The sequence below is a fragment of the Lycorma delicatula genome, chromosome 8 (genome assembly GCF_047948215.1).
Source record: "Lycorma delicatula isolate Av1 chromosome 8, ASM4794821v1, whole genome shotgun sequence".
NCBI classification, from domain to species: domain Eukaryota; kingdom Metazoa; phylum Arthropoda; class Insecta; order Hemiptera; family Fulgoridae; genus Lycorma; species Lycorma delicatula.
The window spans coordinates 92,905,339-92,928,869 of NC_134462.1; the positions used below are offsets into that span (position 1 = coordinate 92,905,339).

The 23,531-nt window shown below is 27.7% G+C and overlaps 1 protein-coding gene across 4 annotated transcripts in view; it reads right to left on the reverse strand.

Annotated features, from left to right (window-relative positions):
* The window catches only part of Vinc (vinculin), a 98,310-nt gene that overhangs the window by 16,137 nt on the left and 58,642 nt on the right, over window positions 1-23,531 (reverse strand). For 3 of the 4 annotated variants that reach the window (XM_075373668.1, XM_075373667.1, XM_075373666.1), the window contains 4 exons: window positions 18,960-19,016; window positions 9,427-9,551; window positions 7,471-7,710; window positions 6,749-6,839 (listed from right to left, as the gene is read on the reverse strand). In XM_075373668.1, the coding sequence (XP_075229783.1) occupies window positions 6,749-6,839; window positions 7,471-7,710; window positions 9,427-9,551; window positions 18,960-19,016 (513 nt within the window). The remainder of the gene's footprint in view (window positions 1-6,748; window positions 6,840-7,470; window positions 7,711-9,426; window positions 9,552-18,959; window positions 19,017-23,531) is intronic. The other variant, XM_075373669.1, reaches the window with a different exon arrangement.

Below are 23,531 nucleotides of genomic sequence, written 5' to 3' on the forward strand. Positions count from 1 at the left end.
AAATAAAAAATAGGTTTCATTTTTAGTTTTTATGATTACTAAGGTAAGGTTTTGCTAATGAATAGTGGAGGTACACCAAAATTATTATTAATAATAATACTTAATACAAACAAAATAAATAAAATGTTTTGCAACTAGTCCCAGACCGAGTGCAGTCAAATGAAATGTTTTCAGACTCTGATTACGAACATAAAATAAGTATAACTAATGTAATAGTAAAAAATTTTCTCTAACACTTACTCCATCGACCAGGAATTTGAAAATTCTTACCGAACAAACAATATAGTCCATATCATTTCTCCCTTCCTTGAACCAACCCAACAAAATCACAGTCTCTACACCTGATTTCCCTCTCCCCCAGATTAAGCCTATAATTATCATCTGGGCCAACCCAACTAGGTCTCCCAATTAAAACTCTAGTTGCTACTCTTTCATTCCCCATTCACATGACATATTCCACCCAGCAAAATCTACGACTTTTCATCATTCTAACTATATCCAGACTCAAGTATAATCTACACAGCTTCAAGTTGTGATGTCCCCTCCACTGCCATATTAAACATACAGACTTGTTAAAAAATTGTTTATGAATATTGTTAAGTAAGGTAACTTATTTAAGTAGATACACAATATTAAAATAGATTTTACACTGATATCTAAAGTTTGAAAACGTTCATTTTAATGTCACTCAGCCCACGACCAGATATACCTTAATCATACAGAAACAATTTTTAAAAAAATGTTATTCCATTATTTTTTTTTAATATAAAACATTATTACTGCAATAATAATAAAAATACAATTAAAACTGAAAATATTTTAAAGACCAAAGAGATTTCGCTATCAATAAGTTCTATGATAGTACTTTATTAGGAAAATTATTTACAAGCATCCCAACATAGCAAAATTAGAATCTACCTTAAAAGTAAATCTATAAGCATATAAGTAAAATAAATGTATTATATAGCTGGTGATTAAGCACAGTGAACATAATATTACAGTGTAAATTAGTAGTAATAAGATAACATATAATATTTACCAAACAACCTTGTATTTTTTAAGTAAAATTATGAACAAAAAATAAAATAGGGGTATTTTACTAGTACAACTGATCACACATTTTCAGTGGAATAAAATAATGTCCTGTCTTTTTTACCAGGAGAAATGTTATTAAAAATTTAACCCTCGTCAATTTATTTAGCTTTCTATTCTAATTCACTAATAAATGAATAAAAAACCTTTTTAAATTATTTCAGGAAATATTCATTCTCAGCAAAAAAATAACCAAATATTGCTTTACTTGCAACAAAAATCAGCTGAAAAGATTTTGTCAGTGGAAAAGTTACAATAATTACCTTAATTTTTAATAGCAAAACAGACAAAAAAAAAAACAAAATACAGTCAAGAATAAATTATATCCTAAAATATCTAAACACATAAGGTCTGACAATAAAGTGTATAAACTTACTCAGTGCTTGTAACAAAATTGTACAAAAACACTAAATAGCTTTAGTAATGTCGTCAACACAGTAATAACCGTAAGTATTACACAAATTATTAACCATAACACAGTATCATTTAGTATCTGAGTGAAATCAGTTTCTGTCTATGGATGTTTTAAGAGCATTTTGAGTATGGTATTGCTTGAACGGAATTAAAACTGGAACTAAAATTAAGGAGATGTTAGCAAAGTTAAGTTTGTGGAGATAATTCTATGAAATAAACATCACTTTAAAAGAGTATATAGCTTTCTGAGTAAAAAATAACACTTTAATGATGAAAAAAGGTCAAGACAACTAATAATAAGTAGAATTGATGAAAACATTTAAAATATTTGTTAAATTGTGCATAAAAATCATCAACTTACTACCAGAAGCAAAACAGTAAGTGAACAATAGAGAAATTCCTTTTATTAATTGAAAACTATTAATTTATTAATTGAAAACTGAAATGGCACACAGATGAGCAGAAACAAAGATAAGCTGACATTTGTCAAGAAATTTATAAGAAGCCAAAATGATATTTTGAGATACATGTCATTACATGATGTCATGGTTCCATCAATAAGACCTGAAAGAAACTTGAAAATTGGGTAGTGGAAGACTGGCAGGATTCCCCTAATCAAAAAAAAATTTTGTCACTCAAAATCAAGAGTTAAAAAAAATGCTGTCGACTATTTTTTTACATTAAAGGAACTGTTCACTATAAATTCACACCAACTGGAAGCAACAGCAAATCAAGCCTAAATATTGAAAAGATCATATGAAAAGATTAAGACAAAATATGCTTACAAGGCACTTGCGTGAGTTTTTAGTAAAGAAAAAAATTAGTGAGCTGGCAAATCCAACCTCCTATACACTTACCCTTTGGACCTTTTTCTTTTCCTAAAAATAAAGGAACACTATAACGAATCATTTTGATGACAATGATGGGACAAAAACATCAATGCAATGGCAGCTCTAAAAGTAATTCCATAAAACCAGTTCCAAAATTGTTTTGAAATAAGAAAGAGGTACTGACATCAGTGGATAAATTGACATGATTACTTTGAAGAATTCAACATTAAAGTACTTAGAAATTTTATTGCAACAAGTTATTAAACTTTACTGTCAGACCTCATAAATGACAAAGAGTGAAATGAAAATGTGAATTAAGTATTGATATATTTTCTACTGAGCATTATTAATATATATATAAACACGCATTTAAATGAGTAAGTAATAAACAGATGAAAATATTTAAAAGGAATACAGTAATTCCTAATTTTTTTAATAATCAAGACACAAACTACAAGAAAAATTACAAGGAATGGTGAAAATATCCTAGCAAAAACTGCAACATAGAACTTTGTTTACACATTATACACTAAATATTTAGGTAAAAAACAAGCTTAAATATAAAATTATCACATTAAAATTAACACTTTCTACTGTTCCAGAGTTAAAAAACAATTATACCACATTCAACTAACAGTAATGAAAAACACAAGCTATGTAATTACTTGAGAAATTTTATTAATAGTACAATTTTTATACAGTAGTATCTAAATACAGACAAATAAGAAATTAAAGACATTAATTTACAACTTCCTCTGAATAAAGAGGAAATATTTCCAGTGTTGATACCGATTCTAAAAATGTTTGCTGAAGAACTCGCTAAAAAAAAAACAATGAATTAAAACAAACAATGAAATCTCAGTAGCATAGAACCAATGGGTTGATTTCTTTTTTTAGATTTTAATTATCAAATTTAAGTAAGATGTATTAAATTTTCTATTTGTACCTCAATCTATATAATGAAGATTATAGATGTATTTTTTTAATTTATAGTTCCTTCACACACTTGTGAAAACAAGTCATCTCCTTCCACTAATGTGTGGCCAGGAGGTAGAAAAGAACTATTAAACAAAACAATTCTAAACCTTTTCCTGTTGTACAAGAACTTTCTACCCAATTTTTAATTAAAAACAAATACATTATAAAGATTAAAATCGCATATTGTATATACAAATACATATATTATATTTATATTGTAAATAATATTAATAACAATGGTTATTAATCTCTTATGCATAAAGTAGAATAAAATCTTTTCATGCATTTATGTATAATATTACATTACAAATAAAAATTGTCAGTAAATATTTACGTCAAAGTTTTGTCAGAATATTAAATGGACATGATATTAGCTGCAGTCTTACAATGTTTTAATTTTAGATAGCACAATAAATAGAGGCTTTATCAACCAGGCAGGACTTTATTACAGATATAAACTGTTGCTATAAATACACAAATAATTGCATTAATAATTAAAACCCTCTTATCTCCAAAGTATATGAATAACCTCTTCATAATATTAAAATATTCTGACAAAAATGGGCACTGATACTAACAAATATTATTTTCTTCACGTACTTGTTTTGTATTATAATTTGTTATAAAAGATTATCTATAATTAATATTCTGAAATTTAATTATACCATTTATGTCAATGTTTGATAAAATATTCTTTTAATATATATTATAGTCATCATCATTTCCATTGACCAACTGATATTGGGTCAGGTTGTGGATTGTGGACCTCTAATTTATGTCACTTCACCATTCTTCCTTTCCTTTAAAGTTTTCTCCACCTCTGTTCTATTTTTCAGGTCTTTCTTTACATAGTCTGCCCTACATTTAAATTAAACATTCATTTTGCTATTTTTCCATTATGTATTCTTTGTAAGTATCCAAATAAAATTAGCCGACGCTACATAATTTTTTCCTAAGGAGCTTTATATCAACGTTTCTGTCTTTGCAGTGCTTCTTATTCAAAGCCTTCAATTTCTCTTTTAACAAGCTTCTTAAAAGTTCCATGTCAGTCATCTCTATCTTACTAATGTTTCTTACAGTCATGACTCTGAATATTGTCAATATTCAATATCCTTCAATGTTGTCAATTTTTATTGTAGTTAAATAATAAATGGACATTTTTCTTTTAAACTAAATAAAATTTACTATAAAAGATGTACATTAGCAAGTGGTAGAAGGAGTTTTGTTTAAACTGTTTGATAAACTGCAGTTGGGAAAAGGATGTTGTTTAGCATTTTATTCTCATTTTCTTTTAATACCAAATTCTATTTCTTCCTCTTCCTTGCACTCTATCTCACAAATATATTCTTCAGAGTATCTGTTATTAATGATTTCATCATTACAACACTATCATTCACACTTATGTATAAAATGATTGAACACTTTTATTGAATACTGGCATCACTATTTTTTTGTTTCAAAACCCATTTACTTCTTTTTAACAATACACAAATACTATTTGATTAAATGTCTTGGATGACAAAGATAAGATAAAAATATTTTCCTTATCACAATGATGTAAATTCAACTCTATATCTGTATCTAATGTTAATGTACTGCAGCCAGTTACCTAGGGTTGGTTCTGTGTGTTTTATCATGAATGTTTGGAATTTGCAAACAAACATAATGCCACTGAGTTTCTGCAACTGCATAGCATTCTAGCAGGAACAAGGAGGACATATTGCAATGAACAAGGTGTGTCTTTACAAAGCACATGGTATTCTACAGTATTCAGACAAACATACCTGCCAGCCAAACATCAATATGCTTGTCAGTATGCAACTGAAAAATTTGAACCTTAGCTTTGTGACTGGTCATCTGTTTCTATATAACTGGTCGTTTGAACTATCAAGTGATGCTCAGTGTCACCGTCAATTGGGTATGGGTACAGTACTCTATTGGAATAATTTCATTAGAGAATTATATGTAGACTATAATAAACAACATCGGCAAAGTAAAATTGGAGAAAACATATGATGGTTGACATCGATGAGATTCTCTTCTTGATGCGAAAATCATGCTGGTTACGTCTATCTACATCAATAAGTTTTTGGTGGAATCTGTTGTGAAAACTGCAAGTGTTTCATTGTTAAAGTTGCTGACAAATTAATTCAGACCCTGTTGAATGTGATCAGATAACATTAATGTGGAGTATACTGTACTCAAATTTCTGGCACGTGTACTAAACTGATGCAATGGAAACAGAAGGGTTCCGCCATTAAACTGTGAATCAACAGTATAATTTTATTGATCCCAACAGCAGTGCTTATACTCAAACCATAGAATGCTTGAGGGAAACTGAATTGGTAGAATAAAAAGCACAGGGAAACTGCCAGGCACTTTGTGGAATCCTACTTCGACAAATTCATATGGCATCAGAAGATATTCTATGCAAAAAAGGACACCTGGCTGCTGGGAGCTGCCATGTAGCAATTGGTAAATAAATTTTCCATGATCAAGTTAAAATAATCCTATAGGTTATATATTAACAATGAATAAATAATTCGTCTAAAATAGCCACCAATTTGAAGGGAACAAATGGTGGCACCAGTATCTGATAAAAGTGCCAACAATAGTTAAGTTTACAAACACTTTTGTTTAGGTATATTTGCATTATTTACATTTCTTTACAGTATGCACTTCATACATTTATATTTATTACGCTTGTTAAAACATGATGGCAAATAATATTTTGAAGTAATATAAAATTAAATTACAAAGACATCAAAGTTTTTATTATTGTATAGGTTTTTTGCTTATTATTTCACTGCCACTAAGATCATTTTCTACAATATAAAGACTGACAGGTATAATGAAGTAGTAAAAATCTGACAAAAGAAATAACAAAGTTTTAAGATTTTTACTAATATTTAATTACTTATTATTCAGTCACATACAAAATTACTGGAAGAAGTTATCTAAAGACTGCTACACTTAATTACAATTTATCAACTCATGGCTCTAATCTAATCAGATTCATTTAACTACAAAATTATCTGGTAGTTTTAATAATTATTTAAAAAAAGGTTATTATAAATTTTGGCAAATTAATCTATGGTAATTATTTTTTTTTTCTAAAATTTGCAACAAGTAAAAAAGAAATATTCATAATTCATCAGTTAAAAGAGGTAATAACTAATATACAGCAGGTAAGCAGGTTTGGTTTTGATACAGAATTAGCATTTTATGATATGAAGAATTTTCAAACTTATGACAAAATTTGTTGATGGATCCTATAATTAATACTTCAAATAAGCTGTAAAAAAAAACAAGTGTGCAAAGTTCCACTAAATAAACTTTAAAAGAAGATTTTACAATGAATTAAAAAAATGGATTCATACAAAAAAAAATACATAAAATATAAAAATATATTAAAGTTATGTAAAACATTTTACCTTGTGCTCCTAACATTGTAGCTTTAACTGTTGACAGGATTTTTAACTGTGTTCCAATTGTTGGAATCCTCTCGCACACTTGAAGTAAGTTCTGAAATAAAACATCAAAACAAAAATTTAATTATCTAAATATTAAATAACATAAATGTTCTAATTATTAATATTAAACTTTTAATATTCAAAGGTATAAATTTTTAAAAATTTTCTGGGGGACAGTTTATGAGATCTTAGCTGATATACAAATATATATAAAAAGAAATGTGGTACAGAAATCACAGCATGTGAAAAACATCATAATTGACTGGGATCTGAACCAAGAACCTTGTAGATAGAAAAAAAATTCCTACTGAAAGTTAGCACAGAAACACATTAATTAATTTCAAACATATTTTTTCTTCAGTATTACAGTTTATATAAAATTACATTAAAAGATGTAAAACTGTCATGTCAATTCACAGAAAAACCCTGAGAAAAAAACTTTTACATGAAACAAATGTTTATGGACTAACAAAAAATTAGGATATAACAATATTTGAAAGTAACACTTGATTTTTTAGGGAATATGGAAAATAGTAATTTATGCCTCACCGTACAATTTTATTCTTCACCTTACAATTTTAAAGATATTTCCCAGGCATAATATTACTTTAATAGATAAAAATGATACAAAAATGAAATAATCATAAATTTTAATTAAAAAAATAAAGTAATTTGATACATACTGTACGCATTCGTTTATCAGTACATTCTCTTGCCAAATCCTTAGCAAGACGAGTTACTTCTTCAGAAGATTCTGCTATCGCTTTAGCACAAGCAATTAGATCACGTTTTGTACCACCTTCACCTCTCACAAGCTGACTCAATCTACCCATTAACAATGCCATTTTCTTTGCAGCCGCAATGATCTCATTGTCTTTACTTGACCACTGTCGTACTTCCTGATGAAGACCATGTGCAGCCATCTATAGATGAAAGAGAGATTATTAATAAATATTTTTTAAGTAATGTTAATGTTTATTTTAACACAAATCTAATATGATGGCTTTCTGATAATTTTGTCTACCTTGTTTTAATTCTTTATCAAATATTAGCAACTGCCAATAAGGATTAATCAGTTACTTTTTATTCTGAATAGTACAACATTTGGCACATATACTAGTGTTATGGAGCTATTTAGAAATAAAAAAAAAAATTTTTAAACATACTTTTATTTAACTAATGAAAAAATTACAAAAAGTACTAAAATATCACATTTGAAAATTACTGAATTAAAATATAATTGTTTGGAAAAAATTCCTAATACAAATATATTTAAAGATGCTCTAAAAGAATAAAAAAAATTTCACTTTCATATTAAATCAACAAAAAATGTTTATAATCTCTTTGAATTAATTCAAATAACATTTTATATTGATAATGATGATTTATAAATCTGTTTTCTATTCATGGTTGTGAATGTACTTTTACGTGAACATTTATTTATTACATCTCTCTGCTACATTTAATTATAATAATGCACATTAAATGAATTTATTAAATTCCTTTAAATTTTAAATCACAAATAATAAAAGTGTGGGGGTGCCCTTTATTGTATTGCATAGCAAATTATCAATGAAATTATTATAAAATATAATGTAATAAGTTATATTTTATAATAATTGACATTATGAAACTTCTTGGACACAATCTCAGGGAAATTGTTAATTTATCACTTTTAAACATACTGTATAAACCATCACAATTTAGGCTATTAATTTTCTTGCATAGCAGAAAGCACAGCTGACTGGCACTCTGTTACAATTTTTTTTTTTCACATGCACAGTTGTTTGAATTTATGTGATTTGCAAACAAATTTTCTAAGAAAATAGATTTTTTTTATAAATTTGTTGTTATAATTCATTGTCATTGAAAACAAGCACGTTTGCAAAATTTTAGTCTTCTATCTCATCTGGAAGGAGGTTAAATACTGCTGACAAAATTCTGACTATTCTGCCCTGCGATACAGTTCACAGAGCAGTTAAATAAAAGCGAATAAAAAATGCAGGTCTGAAAATAAGATTCCACTATTGCATAACCTTATGTTCATAGAATATGATAGTATAAGTCATTGCATTCACAAAATCATCTTACAATTTTCACAAAATCGGTAAAGAAGTCAATCAAGTTATTTCATCATGTTTTCATCTTCGAGATGAAAACATATGACGTTTCATTAGAATACGAAAATACACTTTGAACATAAAAATTTAGATGTTCCTTCAACTCAAAATCCATTTTACATAACAAAACGAGGTATTTTGAATGTAAGGTATGAGATATGGAACATCTATAATTACATTATCTTAATTTAAACATCTACTTAATAAAACCAAAAGAACATAATTACAAAAATGTACATAATAATAAAACCAGCACTAATTGTACAGAACTGAAACAGAAAATTTTGAAAATAAAAATCTTTTCAAAGAAAGGAAATGTTCCAGCAAAAGAAAACAATTTTACATGTACAAGAAGAAAATCGAAAAGCACGTAAATTAAAACAATTTCACCTTGAAGCAAATCAACAGTACAGCATTTATACACAATATAATAATTTTTCAATATAGATAGAACTGAAGAAAATACATTAAACAACCATAATTATCTTAATAAATTATATAATAACAATACATTTTTACCATAATAGGCTGGTTAGGTTGAGGAGCATGCATAAACATGTCATCTTCATCATCAGTTTCTGGTGGTGGCGGACGTGGAGGTGGAAGCTCACCACCTGGTAATGGTGGACGAGGTGGTGCTACTTCTAATAATAAACATATAAATATTATTAAATTATATACATCCATTAATGAATAAACAAACAATTAATAAAAAAATTTTACTTGGCAAACTCTTTAGTCATATCAAACTGCATAATATTTTATAAAATAGATTACAATAAACTGAAAAGGATTCACTTTGTTAATAACTACCAGTGAGAGAATGGTAAAGAGAAGAATTATAAAACAGTTAGTTATCAATTAAGATTAAAATAAAATCTTTCCTGAATTTGAGCTACCTTTCATTTTAGATCAAGTTTCTTTTTTAAAAAATTCAGAAAATGAGGTAAAATTTTTATAACTTCTATTCTAAATAACAGTATACTATTGTTTGTTTAAAAACAGTTTTTAAGCACACTAGGATGTTTAATATATCAATACGACAAACTTTAATAAAGGCTTGCTTGGTTTCTAGACAGACTACAGGATATACAGTAATGAGATTGTATAAAATGTAAATTAATAATGTAGTTTATTAAAAATGATAACGTTATCACATGGATAAACTATACAGACCATTAAAAAATTACATCATACCAGCATACTGTAAATAAAATACTCCTTGACATCTATTATTTTTCTGTGTTTCTTAGTAAATCACACCCACCTTTTAATGCAACTGGAGTGATTAAACTGAATTCTTTTATTAAATGAAATTTAAAAAATAAAATAATTTATAAAAAATAAAAACAGACTTCAATAAATAACAATACAAAAAAGTTACAAATAATTTTATTTTTGTTTATTAACTAAAGTAAATGTATTTACAACAAATAACTATTTTTGAAGTCAGTGCCAGCCAACACAAATTGAACATAAAGTTATTACCTCAACCGACCTCTAGGTTGCTAAACGGGATTCCCACATGTAAAATGGGATCTCAAAGAGCATATAAAAGAGTGTCTCACAGATCAATCTTCATCTTGACTTTGCTAAGACATATATATTTTATGATAATATATGTACCTAAGCATCTATAAAGTATTTTGCATGTCACATTTTATTTGCTGTAACTTTTATTACCAATTTTGCATTGTTTGAAGTAGTTCTACTATATATATATATATTATATAATTAAAATATGGGTAGGTCTACTAAACGTGATGCTCAAATGAGACAGTAACATTTAAAGGAAAGTTGTCAAGAAAGGAATGACTGTTTAAGAATAAACAGAAAATGAAATGCCATGAATATTCCTACAGAGACTTCACAAGGAAAATATACTTTCGCAAATGAGAACGTATATAAATATCCTAAATAATAAATAAAAATTGGGATATCCTAAAACTAAAACTGTGATCATTGTCTCAAAACTTCCCTATAAAAACTGAATTGAATAGCTGTTTTATTTTGAATCTGTCCCACATAATGCATGCTTAAATCTGGGGTTGGGTATTTTTTGATGAGAAATCAAACTATTATAATCAATCAGAGAAGAATTTTATTATTTTCAAGATTTATTCTAACAATCAATATGATGAGAAGAATTAGTATTATTTGATTACCAAAAATTGGAGCTCAAGTTTATTTCAGTTTAAGAGGTATTTTGTTATTTATTATGATATATGTATGTATTCACAGATTGGCAACCCATGCAAAGAATGATGATCCTGTTCCCTCCAGAGCATGATGTAATTTTTAAATGATCTAACAATGGACACATAAGCTATGACTTATACATAAGTTATGATTCTGTTTTATATGTATAAATGGTAGAAAAATCATTCCTTCAGTTAACACATATTGAAGAGGTTAAGACAACAACTATCAGTTTATTTATTTAAATCCTATTTGTCTACCAAATTAATTTACTATTAATACTAAACTACGTAAATAAATGCAGCTATGTAAAACAATAAATACAAAAATTATTAATGATATGAGTAAAAAGTAACATAACTGGCATTAACAGGTTACAATAAATTAAGGCATTTACCATTAAAAAAGGAATTTAAAAATATATGCTAAATGACAAATAAACAATACAAATATATTATAGTACTAAGTTAAGTCAACATAGCATTTCCAAAAACATATGTTAAAAAAACAAAAAGATTTGTTAAAATAGATTCTAAAAGTTGGCAGTTTTAAAACAAAACACAGTTTGCAGCACTACATTGTGTATCACTTATAATTAAATTCCTTTGCATCACATAAAATGGAGTTACTAGCTGTCAATTTACACCACCTTAAACTATATAGTCTCATATCAGTTTCAATTTTGACTTTCTACAAACATAAAAGTTTATGTCAAAACTTTGAATAAATTATTATAATGGCCGAGTATCTATATACTCCTCTTTATTTTGAGTTTTATTTTTATTAATCTTCTTAAAAATTCTTATTACTTAACCACATTAAATATTGACACATTCAATACCAAACAAATAGATCACATGTAACATAATTTAAAACGGATACTAAACATTACTCTACCTTTTGTAACTGACAGATTTGTTCATATTTCAATTATAGTAGGTATAGAAACCTACTATACCACTTTATCTAGGCATGATAAATCGAAAGAAATGAATGATGAAGAAGATGGTGATGGAGATACCATACAGAATGAATTACAGCTGAAACCAATACTGAAAGTTTTACAGTTTGTAAAACAACGTCTAATAGAAAACCACTAACTACTCAACCAGTTGGTAATAAATTACTGAAAAGAAATGCAAAACTAGCTACTATAAGAAGTGGAAAAAAGGACTATTTTGACTAGTTATTCTCTGCGATTAGTTATTAAGATTATATGTGTAATTTAAATTTCTAGACTTAATTTTAATTTGCTATGAGTTTAGCAATGTTAACAGTGAATTTGATGATTTAAAAATATCTGAGAAAATTTGCGAAAAAGTTCAGTATTTTAATGTTGAGATAAATAACAAATTGGTAATTTGTTTTACATGTGAATATTTGTAATTTAAATAAAACCACAGAAAAATTAGAAATACTAAACAAGTTTTTCAAACAAATCAGATAACTGCTTGTTCTGAAACCCGGTATCTTAAATGGTCACCTTTCTGAAAAATAAATAATTATAATATATTATAACAAAGACAAAGTAAAACAGCCCAATGGAGTAGTTTTGTATGTAAAAAAAATCTCATATACAAAACCAAAGTTGAGTCACTAGGTAAATTAAAAATCTTAAGTGCTGTTATTAAAACAATTGGAAAAAATGATTAAAGTAAGTGCTGTTTACAGATGCCAAGATATCAAAAAGCAAGAATTTACTGAACGTTTAGTCATGCCATGTTTGGAGATTTCTACATAATACATTTTAAAATTATCTAGCAAGAATATCTTCCAGCCATTAATTTGAACACAAGATTGAATTAATTCTAATCTTGTATAGACAATATATTTATAAAAACAAAAAATATTTAATACCAATCTTACAAATTGGATTAAAATCTTTAAGATCATGAAACAATTATTAATCCACCTTGATTATAAATCTCAAGTTTCTAGAACAACACAATATTATTCCTTTGTTGATTATAAAAAGCTAATATCACTCTGTAATCTGGAAAACAAGCACAAAACAGATCCTGAACTGGCTTTAGACTACTTAACGAACAAAATAAATAAATTCTTCAGGAAACCAAGAAAACCATGGATAGCTAAAGCTTTAATAAAATCTTGTGAGATTAAAAGTAACCTGCACAGAAAATGGCAGGTATGCAAACAAACTGAATATTTTAATAAATAATGCCAAAGGTCACCTAACTTCCAGTCTGCAGGGTGACATTACAAAAATGTAGAACTATATGAATAATAAAATAATAAGAAAAAAGAACAAAAATTAAATAAATAACAAGTGACTGTTATAATGTACTATGTGTACAATGTATAAGTAATGTACAAGTGTATAACTACTATTGAATCTGAGCAAGAAATTGCAAATCAGTTTAATAAATTCTTTAGTGAAATTAGAGTAAAGTTACCAAAATCAGATAAACAGCAATATATATTTAATCAGATAGCAGATAATATTAAAACAGTCTCGGACTCAATCTTTTTGAATCCAATTGACAGAAATGAAATATAAATCATAAAACAATTAAAAAACGGAGGGAACATCAACGGAATACACACAAAATAAATAAATCTATACGTCTACCAACATCACACATAATAATAAATCTGCATCATCAATGCTACCACTCCTGTGAAATTTAAAATAACAGAAGTAATCCATCTTCAAATTACGAAATAAAAGTGATGTCTCAAATTATTGTCCTATTGCACTGGTTTCGAATTTAGCCAAAGTTTTTGGAATAAGTACTTTTATCAGATTAATTCAATTCTTTGTAAACATAATATAAATCAGTAAGCCAGCCAGTATGGTCTCAAAAGGTACTAATGAACCTTTAGCAAATTTAACAGAAAAAATGCACAATAGTTTAGATGTTAGTATACCAATCATTTCTACTTTCACTGATCTTACCAAATCCTTTAACACTGTCAATCATAACATTTTACTACAGAAACTACACAAATATGGAATATGAGGTGTAGCACACAAATTACTGCAAAGTTATCTAACTGACAGAAAAAAAATTACTGTAAAAATAAATAAAACATAAAATCAAAAATGTAAACATAGGTATTTTCTCAAGGAACAATATTATGACCACCTCTGTTTCTAATACATGTGAATGATATATCTTTGAAATATTACCTGAAGGTGGAATTTTCACTTATGCTGATGATACAGTAGTATTAAGCTTTGGAAAAGCCTGACAGTCTTTTGGGAATAAAACTGTCAATAATAAAAACCTATACTCTATCTGTGTTAAAATTTTCAATATGAAAAACTAAAAAAATTAATTTTTGACATCAAATAGCACTAATATAAACTAATCTCTGAACTTGCCAAATATCAGATTGAATATTGGGAAAAAATCATGTATATATTGCTGTACTACATTTCAATAAGACTGCCCAATACATACAAAGCATTATCAGTCAAATCCACCTCACTGATGAAGAAAAGAAAAAAATTGGGTTTTAATGCAATAAATTGAAAAGATGCATTTTACATAAATAATGAAAAAATAGATAGAAAAGTAATTAGAAATTAGAATATAGATTTTTATTTCATATAATTTTTTTTGAGCTGTTCTTGTATGTTTTATAAATTTTATATCCAGGTCTGCACACAGGGTCTAACCAAAAGCAGAACAGATCCACTCTATTTATAGAGGTTTATCTTGTTACACTTCAGTATCTGAATAAATTAAATAGAATTGAATTTTCAAGAAAGTCACTTTTATCCAACAAAACAAATAAAAATTTTATCTTATAAGCAATTAAAATTAGATTTCCTTAAGTATATTATTGTAAAAGATCAATCAACACTAAATAAACAACTGTTTGATTACATCAATAATTCAAATAATACAAACTGGCCTTAAAATTATATTTAAGTAATGTTATTTGAAACAGTATCTGGTCACGGACTTAAAGAATGATACTTAAACTACTGTTTTAAAATCTGACATTTTAAATAGCTGTGTGAAAAAAATATTTTATTTTAATTAGTGGCGGAATAATTAAACTGAACACATTAGAAAAATAATTCTTGAATGATCTAATTTTACCTTCACTAAGAAAAAATTGTATTTATAAATACCTGCAACACAAATAAAAGTTTTATTTATTTCAGATTTAAAAAAAAAATTAATCTTAAATTTCCAAACAAAAGAAAATAAGTAAAAACAGAAAGAAGAAAAAACAAGGATCAGAAACAAAGGAGAGAGATTATTGAAGAAAAGACAACAAAAGTTTCAATATTTAAAACTAATCACTAAAGTTAATAAATACTACATACCAACACCTTAATCTGAAGTATGAATACATCTAAGAAAAACTTTAATATCAGTTATGTTACTTAATAACTCATCATAAAAAGTAAAATTAATAAAACAATAGAGAATGATTTTATAATTATTCTATTTTTAAGAAATCGTACATTTTTGTTTCTAGTTTTGTTCACATTGTATATTTGTTTAATTATCTTAATACATTAAACTGATAGTAATAATTAATATTTAATTATTACCAATTTAATTTTAAATTCAGAATTCTACCATCCCTAAATTATAACATTTACTGAAATCCAATGAACAAAATACAGAGTCAAAAGAGTATTAACAGCCAAATAATTTATTTTATCTTAGTTTAGAAATTAACCTGGATCCTGGTATGTATTACTAAATTCAAACTAGTTTACTTCTAATCATAAGAATCAAATTTTCATTTTTGGACAAGTAGCTTTCAAAATGATGAAAATATTACTAATGTGTTCTGTTCATGAACAAAAGAATTAATTGTTGTAATATTAAATGGTTCAATTTGTTATGTTGGCCACACTGATTTTATTCTAAGAGAAGTATATTGGTAACAAAACTAAATATTAAGTGCAAAAGATGTCTCTAAACTAAGATTTGCTCAAGTCACGCTTATCTGATTATTTATTTATTTTTTTTTGTTATATAAAGTATATAAAAAATAATATATATCACATATGTAACATCAGTAATGTGTAATATCAAATAATAATGTTACTGTATATATGTTTTTAAAAACCACATAACCGATAATGATGTACTTGAAAATGCTTTATATTAAATGACAGAAATATAGAGTATTAATCTGCTATCAGAGATATTTTATTATTATTAATTTAATTATAAACTGAGCTTTAACAAAGTTTGTTGTGTTTAGGAAAGTTGCTGTCCAATGAAATTATGGAAGTGTAATGATGAAACTTTCTTTATTACATTGTACTTTTATTTCATTATTTTACAAAAACTGATATTACAATCACTATAATAGTTTATAAAATGTACTGAAAATGACCTCCTCCAACATCAATGCAACACTGCACATGTTTCAATTTGTTTTCAAACACTTTAACAAGCTGATGTACTGGAATTTCTCATACGTAAGCCGTTATTGTCAATTTTAATCAGTCAGTCGTGCATAGTCTGTTGCAATACACTGCTTGTTTGCTGCCCCCCCTATCAAAAGTAATCTCTGGGAGTCAGATTGGGCAATCAGATCATCATGCAGGCCACAAACTTGTTGAAATGATTCTTTCACCAAAGACATTTCGTAAAATGTTATTGCCAGCAATGCTAAAATGTCAGTTTGCAGCAAGGATGAACTGCAAGCAGTGATCCAATTTCTTTGGTTGGAAGGTGTGAAAGGGGCTGAAATTCATTGTAGACAATACATTCATTAATCAATAAATTCATTTATCACAGTATGGGGACAATCTTTTATCACGTAAAAGCGCTTTTTTGTGGATCAAGAAGTTTAAAAGTTGCTAGAAGAATGTGATGTGCAAAAAAGGAGCAGGATGGCCGTCAACCTCCATCATAGACAAGATTCAGAAAGCTCAAGAGATGGTTCTGGCAAATAGACAAGTTTCAATGATGAGGTACCATTTTCTATGAACATCAATCATGGTTCTACCATGAATTCTGTGCTCAACGGACATAAAGACATAAGCACAAATGTGACATCTGCCAACACTTACTCCATCACTTCAACAACAAAGCTGACACATTTCTGAGCATTGGTAATAGAAACGTGGGTTTATTATTATAAGCTAGAATGGAAACACCCAGAATCTCTGATGAGAAATTTCAAGACTGAGTCATCAGAGAGAAAGATTGCGCTACCATTTTTTGGAACACAAGAGTCTATAGTGGAAGACTTCATGGAAAGAGGGACTATGATTAACAACACCAGTTAAAGTGAAATGTTGGAAAACAAGCTAAAACCAGCAATTCACAACAAATGCCAAGGTCTATTGTTGAAGAAAGTGTTGTTATATGACAAACAGGTCATTCTGCGCGCCTACACACAGTTCAAACCATCACTAGTTGAATTTTGAAGTACTAGAACACCCTCCTTCCCTACAGCCCAGATCTTGCTCCCACTTACTTTCATCAATTTGTGCTGCTCAAGGATGCTTTGCAAGGTTTTGGTTATGCAATGATTTTCCACAGTCTTGTGCAGGAAACTTTGTGAATGTGGCTTTGTGAACAACCAAAAACTTTTTTTCTTGGTTGGAATACGCAAGCTTATGGACTATCGCTGGACCAAGTTCGTTGACAAGGTATAGAAAAATTAGGTACATGAGAACCCCTACATTTGTGTAAATAAATTGCAGAACAAAAAATGTAGATAATTTTTTACTTCCCTCATAAAAATCAAATTGACTTTAAAATTTCCTTCAATGGCCTGTTTCTCTGGAAGAGTACAACTTCTCCACATTGAAGAAATAGTCACCAACCAATGATAACTAACACTTGCTATAGAATAGACTGTGTTGGGTCTCAGAATTTATACAAATGGTTTATCTAACAATTTCCATATGATTTTTCCCTTAAGAACAAACTTATTATTCATTTCCTGTTGTAAAATTGAGTTGAAAAAAATCATTTTGAGAATGCACTAAGGATATGAACACAATTTTTTAAAAGATACCCCATTGCCAAAATATTGACTGAAACGACCTAACTTTGTCTGTATAAGATAAGGTCTGTATTTTAACACATGTAAACCACACATTCTACAAAAAGTTCTATAAAAGGCAATGTACATAAACTAGTGCATAAAGGAACACTTTGTTTGGTACATACTGCATCTTTTACAATGGTTTATTGAGAAATGATTGCAATGTAAGTTCAAGAATGCATCTTTCATTTGCCAAGCTTTAGTAAAATCATCACTGTGAAACCATTATGTTTAATGTATATTTAATTCAGAATATCTAAAGTTACTGATATAATATGGTAGCTTGTCTTAAATTAGGAAAGTTTAACAGGAATGGTTAGTTTGAGACAGGACAGGACCCATTAATAACTGGTTTTAGAGTCTCCTAAGAGACAATATAATAATCTTGAATTACAACATACTTTGTGATTAGAATGTAAACCTATTATTATCTTCAAGATTTTTTTTGGATTATGTGTAGCTTGTTCACCAGTGGTCAATATTATACATACTGAAAGCAATAACAATAATAATTTATCTGCACATATTTCACTTTCAAATCACATCAAATGAATTAATACTATTTTACATGGTAAATAACGTTTTCATAAGATGATGTAAGTGAATATAATTGTTTATCTCCAATTATATTTAAAGACCTAAAATAATTATTATTTGATTACTATATTTTAATAAATATCAATGATAGTAGTAATAAATACTCTAGAACATTCAACTTCACACTGAGAAAATATTATTAAATGAATAAAATCATTCTCTTTTGTTAAACTGTATCAATAAGAATACTTAGCATGAAAAGAATAAAATAGTTAAAACTAAGATTTAGTTAGAACACAAAATGTTAGTAGTACCTTTTTCTGCATACATTAAATTAGATGGTCTGTACTGAGGTGTATAAAGAGGCTCTTCTGCAAAAATAGTTTAATGAAAAAAAAAAAAAAAGGCAAAGTAGTTAATAATCCACAACCAGTTAATAACTAATAAAATATAATTTTAACAATATGAAGAATGTAATGACTAAGTAAATTAAATGATAAGTTAATAACTAAATGGTATTACATGTAAAGCATTGTGGTGCTGTTACTGGCAGCATTTTGATTAAACAATCACAGGTGTACAAAAGAGAAAAATTATATAGTGAAGTACATCACTTTTACAACACTATGAAAAAAATATACAAAATAGAATAAAAATACTGAATTTAACATTATAAATAAGCACATTTATTTTAAGATCACAATCAAAAACAACAAACAATCTTTTTATACAATTTAAGATGGTAGAATGAGAGAATTATTATTTTTTTAATTATTTATTTTTAGATATATATAAGTATGTATATGCGCATGCACAAGCATGTGTGCAGATCTGTGATAACAGAATCCCTAATACTCTAAGAACTGATGAACATTTTATTTATGTCATTTCCACAAAATGATTTTATATTTAGTTCTATGTTCTATAAAAGGTGTTCATAAAATATACCATCTGGCAGTTAATTGTTAGAAAGAACATGCTTCTTCACCAGTGCAGATTTGAAAAATGAATAGTGTAATTACACAAAACTAATTCTTAATTTTTACTAAATTTATCTTATAATAGTAAAGCATTCTATTAGTAAGCACTGGTCAGACATTTTGGCTGTAACAGAGACGTTATAAATACAGGCTTAAACATGCTTCAAAATTTAAGTCATTTATAACATAGAAGGTTTGTTTTTCCTTGACTTAACTTAGATAAACTAATACAATCTTTTTTTTGCATTAAGCTGGGGGCGACTGTTTTTTTATAATTACATTAAAGTAATAAAAATAATAAGAGTAATTTATATAACATGTTCTACACTTGTAAAACAGCAGTTTGTTGTATTTTTCGTGCTGCAATTTTTATGCATATCAAAACACATATAGCAGCTCCTCCTTACAGCCTAAATATGCTTAATAATAAAATATTATTAAGTAAACTTTAATAAAAATAAAGAATCAAACTTGTGACAACAATGTAATTAATTTTATAAAATTTAATCTGTACCATCTAAATATGTTCTAATAGGTAGCTGCCAGATGGTAAATTTCATGAACTAAATTTAAAATTTTCTTGTGAAAATGACGTTCATAAAATTTTCATTGATTCTCTAGTTCAAAATTACTAGAATTTTTTAAAAATATTTGACAGAAAATAAATACATAAAAATGTATATATTCATACAGTCTGTAAATAAAGTAGATACTAGTTTCTTGGCAGCCAAAGTAGCAACATTGTAAAGTTACTAGTAAACATATGTTTATATGAACAGCTGATTTATATTACATATTAATATTTTTAGTCTATGGTTGCCATGTGAGAAACTTTTTGAAATGAGTTTTTGTTGTGGGTTACAAAAATGAGTGATACTAATTATGAGCAATGTTGTGCAATCAAGTTTTGTGTTAAACTCTGTGAGAAGGCTACTTAACTTTCAGAATTGAAAAGGGCATATGAAGATGACGCTGTCATGAGCCAAAGTTTTTAGGTGGTTAAAGCATTTCAGATGGCCAGAAATCAGTTGTGGACGATCCACGCTCTGGAAGACCATTAACATCAAAAAGTGACAACAATGTTGAGCAAATCAGATACTTGATATGGTACAACTGGCAATTAACTGTCAGAATGATTGCAGAACAATTGAATTTGAACCATACCAGTCCATCAAATTTTGACAAATGAATTGGACGTGAAAAAATTTTGTACAAAATTGGTCCTAAAAAATCTCACTGTTGAACAGAAGAACAACAGGACCGTGATCTTTTAGGGTGAATTGAAACTAATACTGATTTTATAAAAAAATGTTATTACTGGTGATGAATCTTGGATGTTTGAGTATAACCCAGAAACAAAACGCCAGAGCAAGGAGTGGCACACCTCAAGTTCACCATGTCCTAAAAAAGCAGAAATCAGAACCATGCTTTTCTTTGATAATAATGGTGATGTATAATGAGTTTTTGCCTACAGGACAAACTGTAAATCAATATGTTTACAGAGAAATTCTTGAAAGACTGTGGAAAAGAGTTGCCCGCTTGAGACCAGCCATCAAAGACAGCTGGATGCTGCATCATAACAATGCACCTTGTCACACTGCACTCTCAACACTGCAACTTTTTCCTGTTCCCAACTTTAAAAAACATCTGAAAGGACACCATTTTGGAATACTAGAAAACATTTTAAAAAATGTAACCAACCATCTGAAGGACATTCTGGTTTCTGAATTCCAACACTGCTATGAAAAGTGGGAAAACTGTTTGAAAGACTTCGTAGCTTCCCAAGGAAACTATTTTGAAGGTGATGTAAATGAAATGTTTTTTTGAACCAGTCTCATTACTTTATTTACAGACCTTGTATAAGTAACAAAAAAAAAAATATTAATAAATAAATGATCAAATTTAAACATATTGTATTTGTCAATATTATTACAATTAATATTCGGATATATAATTATTACATATTTTATATATATATATATATTTATATATTTTCAATGTGCATATATATGCAGATTTTAATTCAAAGCTAATCACTGTAAAATATTAAAAAATAGAAAATAAAGATTCATCTTTTGATGAACATTATTTTTAATGTTTGAAAATAGAGCAAAAATAAAATTTAGGCAAAAATGTACACTCACATGTATGAAAACATATATAACAGGGTGCAAATGGTAAGAAGCAATTTTGAATCATTAATTGTAAAGCTATACTTGGAGTTGGAGAGTTATGACATAACTTTTTCCTAGTCATTGCCTAGTTACAATGGAGCACTGTTTGGCTGTGTATTTTCATCTATGATAAAACGAGTGACATGGAAGCTGCATGATAAAAATTGTCAATTTCAACATCAGCATCATAATCCAACTCAATCAGCTCAACTAGAAACTTACAGAATGAATGTACTTACAGAAAGTTATACAGTCAGTGCTAAGTATGAAACATTCATATCCAATAACTGCTAAAGCAATTTTCTTTCATAGCAATCTGCAAGGCAAGGGTAGTTGTTAGGTTTGCCTAGTTATACTTTGGGCAGAATATTAATCCTAGATTTCATCTTTTACAAGATTCATGAAAAGAAAACATTTTTTTTAATGAGAAAGTTATATCAGTTTGAAAGTTTTTAATAAAATATTATAAAAATAAATTTCTTGAAAAATCATTGGACAGCTGATGCCCAAATTCATCTGAAGAGTTATACAGAATAAACAGAACTTTTCCTATTACATTGTAAAAAATCCTTACTTATAACAGTAGTTACTGGTATTAGTGAAGTACTGAAAGTGTGGTGTACAATATCATTAAAAATAATTAGTATATATATATTATACTATAAGTGATAGTGGCCATGCATTTACTGTCACAGTGAAATACAGCAACACGATTCAAACATGTCTCAGCAATGAACTGAATACTTTGGTAAATGACACCACATGATTTCAGCAGGGTACAGTATAGTATGAGAACACATATTACTGCTTTATGCAGTTGCATTCATTCAAAAATGTACATTTATGAATGGTTGGATGTTATCTTTCAGAAATGACTTCTTTGAAAAAAAAAACATGATGAATGACAGTTATAGCTTTTTGATAATAAAAAAATAAAATATATTTCAATTTCATTATATATTTATTTAAATCACCTGTTCCTAGATATCACCCTAGTGAACAGCACAGTTGATCCAGAAAGATTATAGAACAAATCTTTAGAATGTAAAAAATTAAAGAACCTTTGAAAGTTATTTATTAAGAAATTTGGTTACTTCAGTTGGCTGTTAACTGAGTGGTAAACATTACTGAGAATTCCAGGAACAATAAAACAACAGAGAGAAATGGTTGCCCCCCTGAAGTGAACTAACTAGAATATTACATCAATAATTTAAATGTGACTTTTTTGGTGTCTTACTTATTTCAAGCTTACCAAGATCATTAAGAAATGAATGTAAGGAAATTTTTGATCCTTACAAAAACTCTTTGAACAGAAGATTTATGTCACAGAAAAATAACCTCAATCTATTTTAATAAAAAAGAAAAAATAATGATGCAATGAAAAAGATGAAGACTTTTTATATTTTTTAGTAAAAATTAACAACAGATTTATTTAAGGCTTTTAACTAGTCTTAAATAAATCACATGGCTATCACTTTTTGATAGCCTTCTGTCATTTATTATAATACATAAGCGTAATTTTTTTCTTAGTTAACTATGTTAATTTTTACAGAATAGTAATGGGATAAGAACCATGTTCTTAACTTTGGAATTTTGAAACCTTATAAAACTTTTGAAACTTTTTTTCCAAAGACCAAATTAAAATAAAATTTTATGGGCTTCAATAGTTTTTAAAGAAAGACACAAAAAAGACAATTCTATAAATTTTTAGAATTACATAATGAAAGTGCAA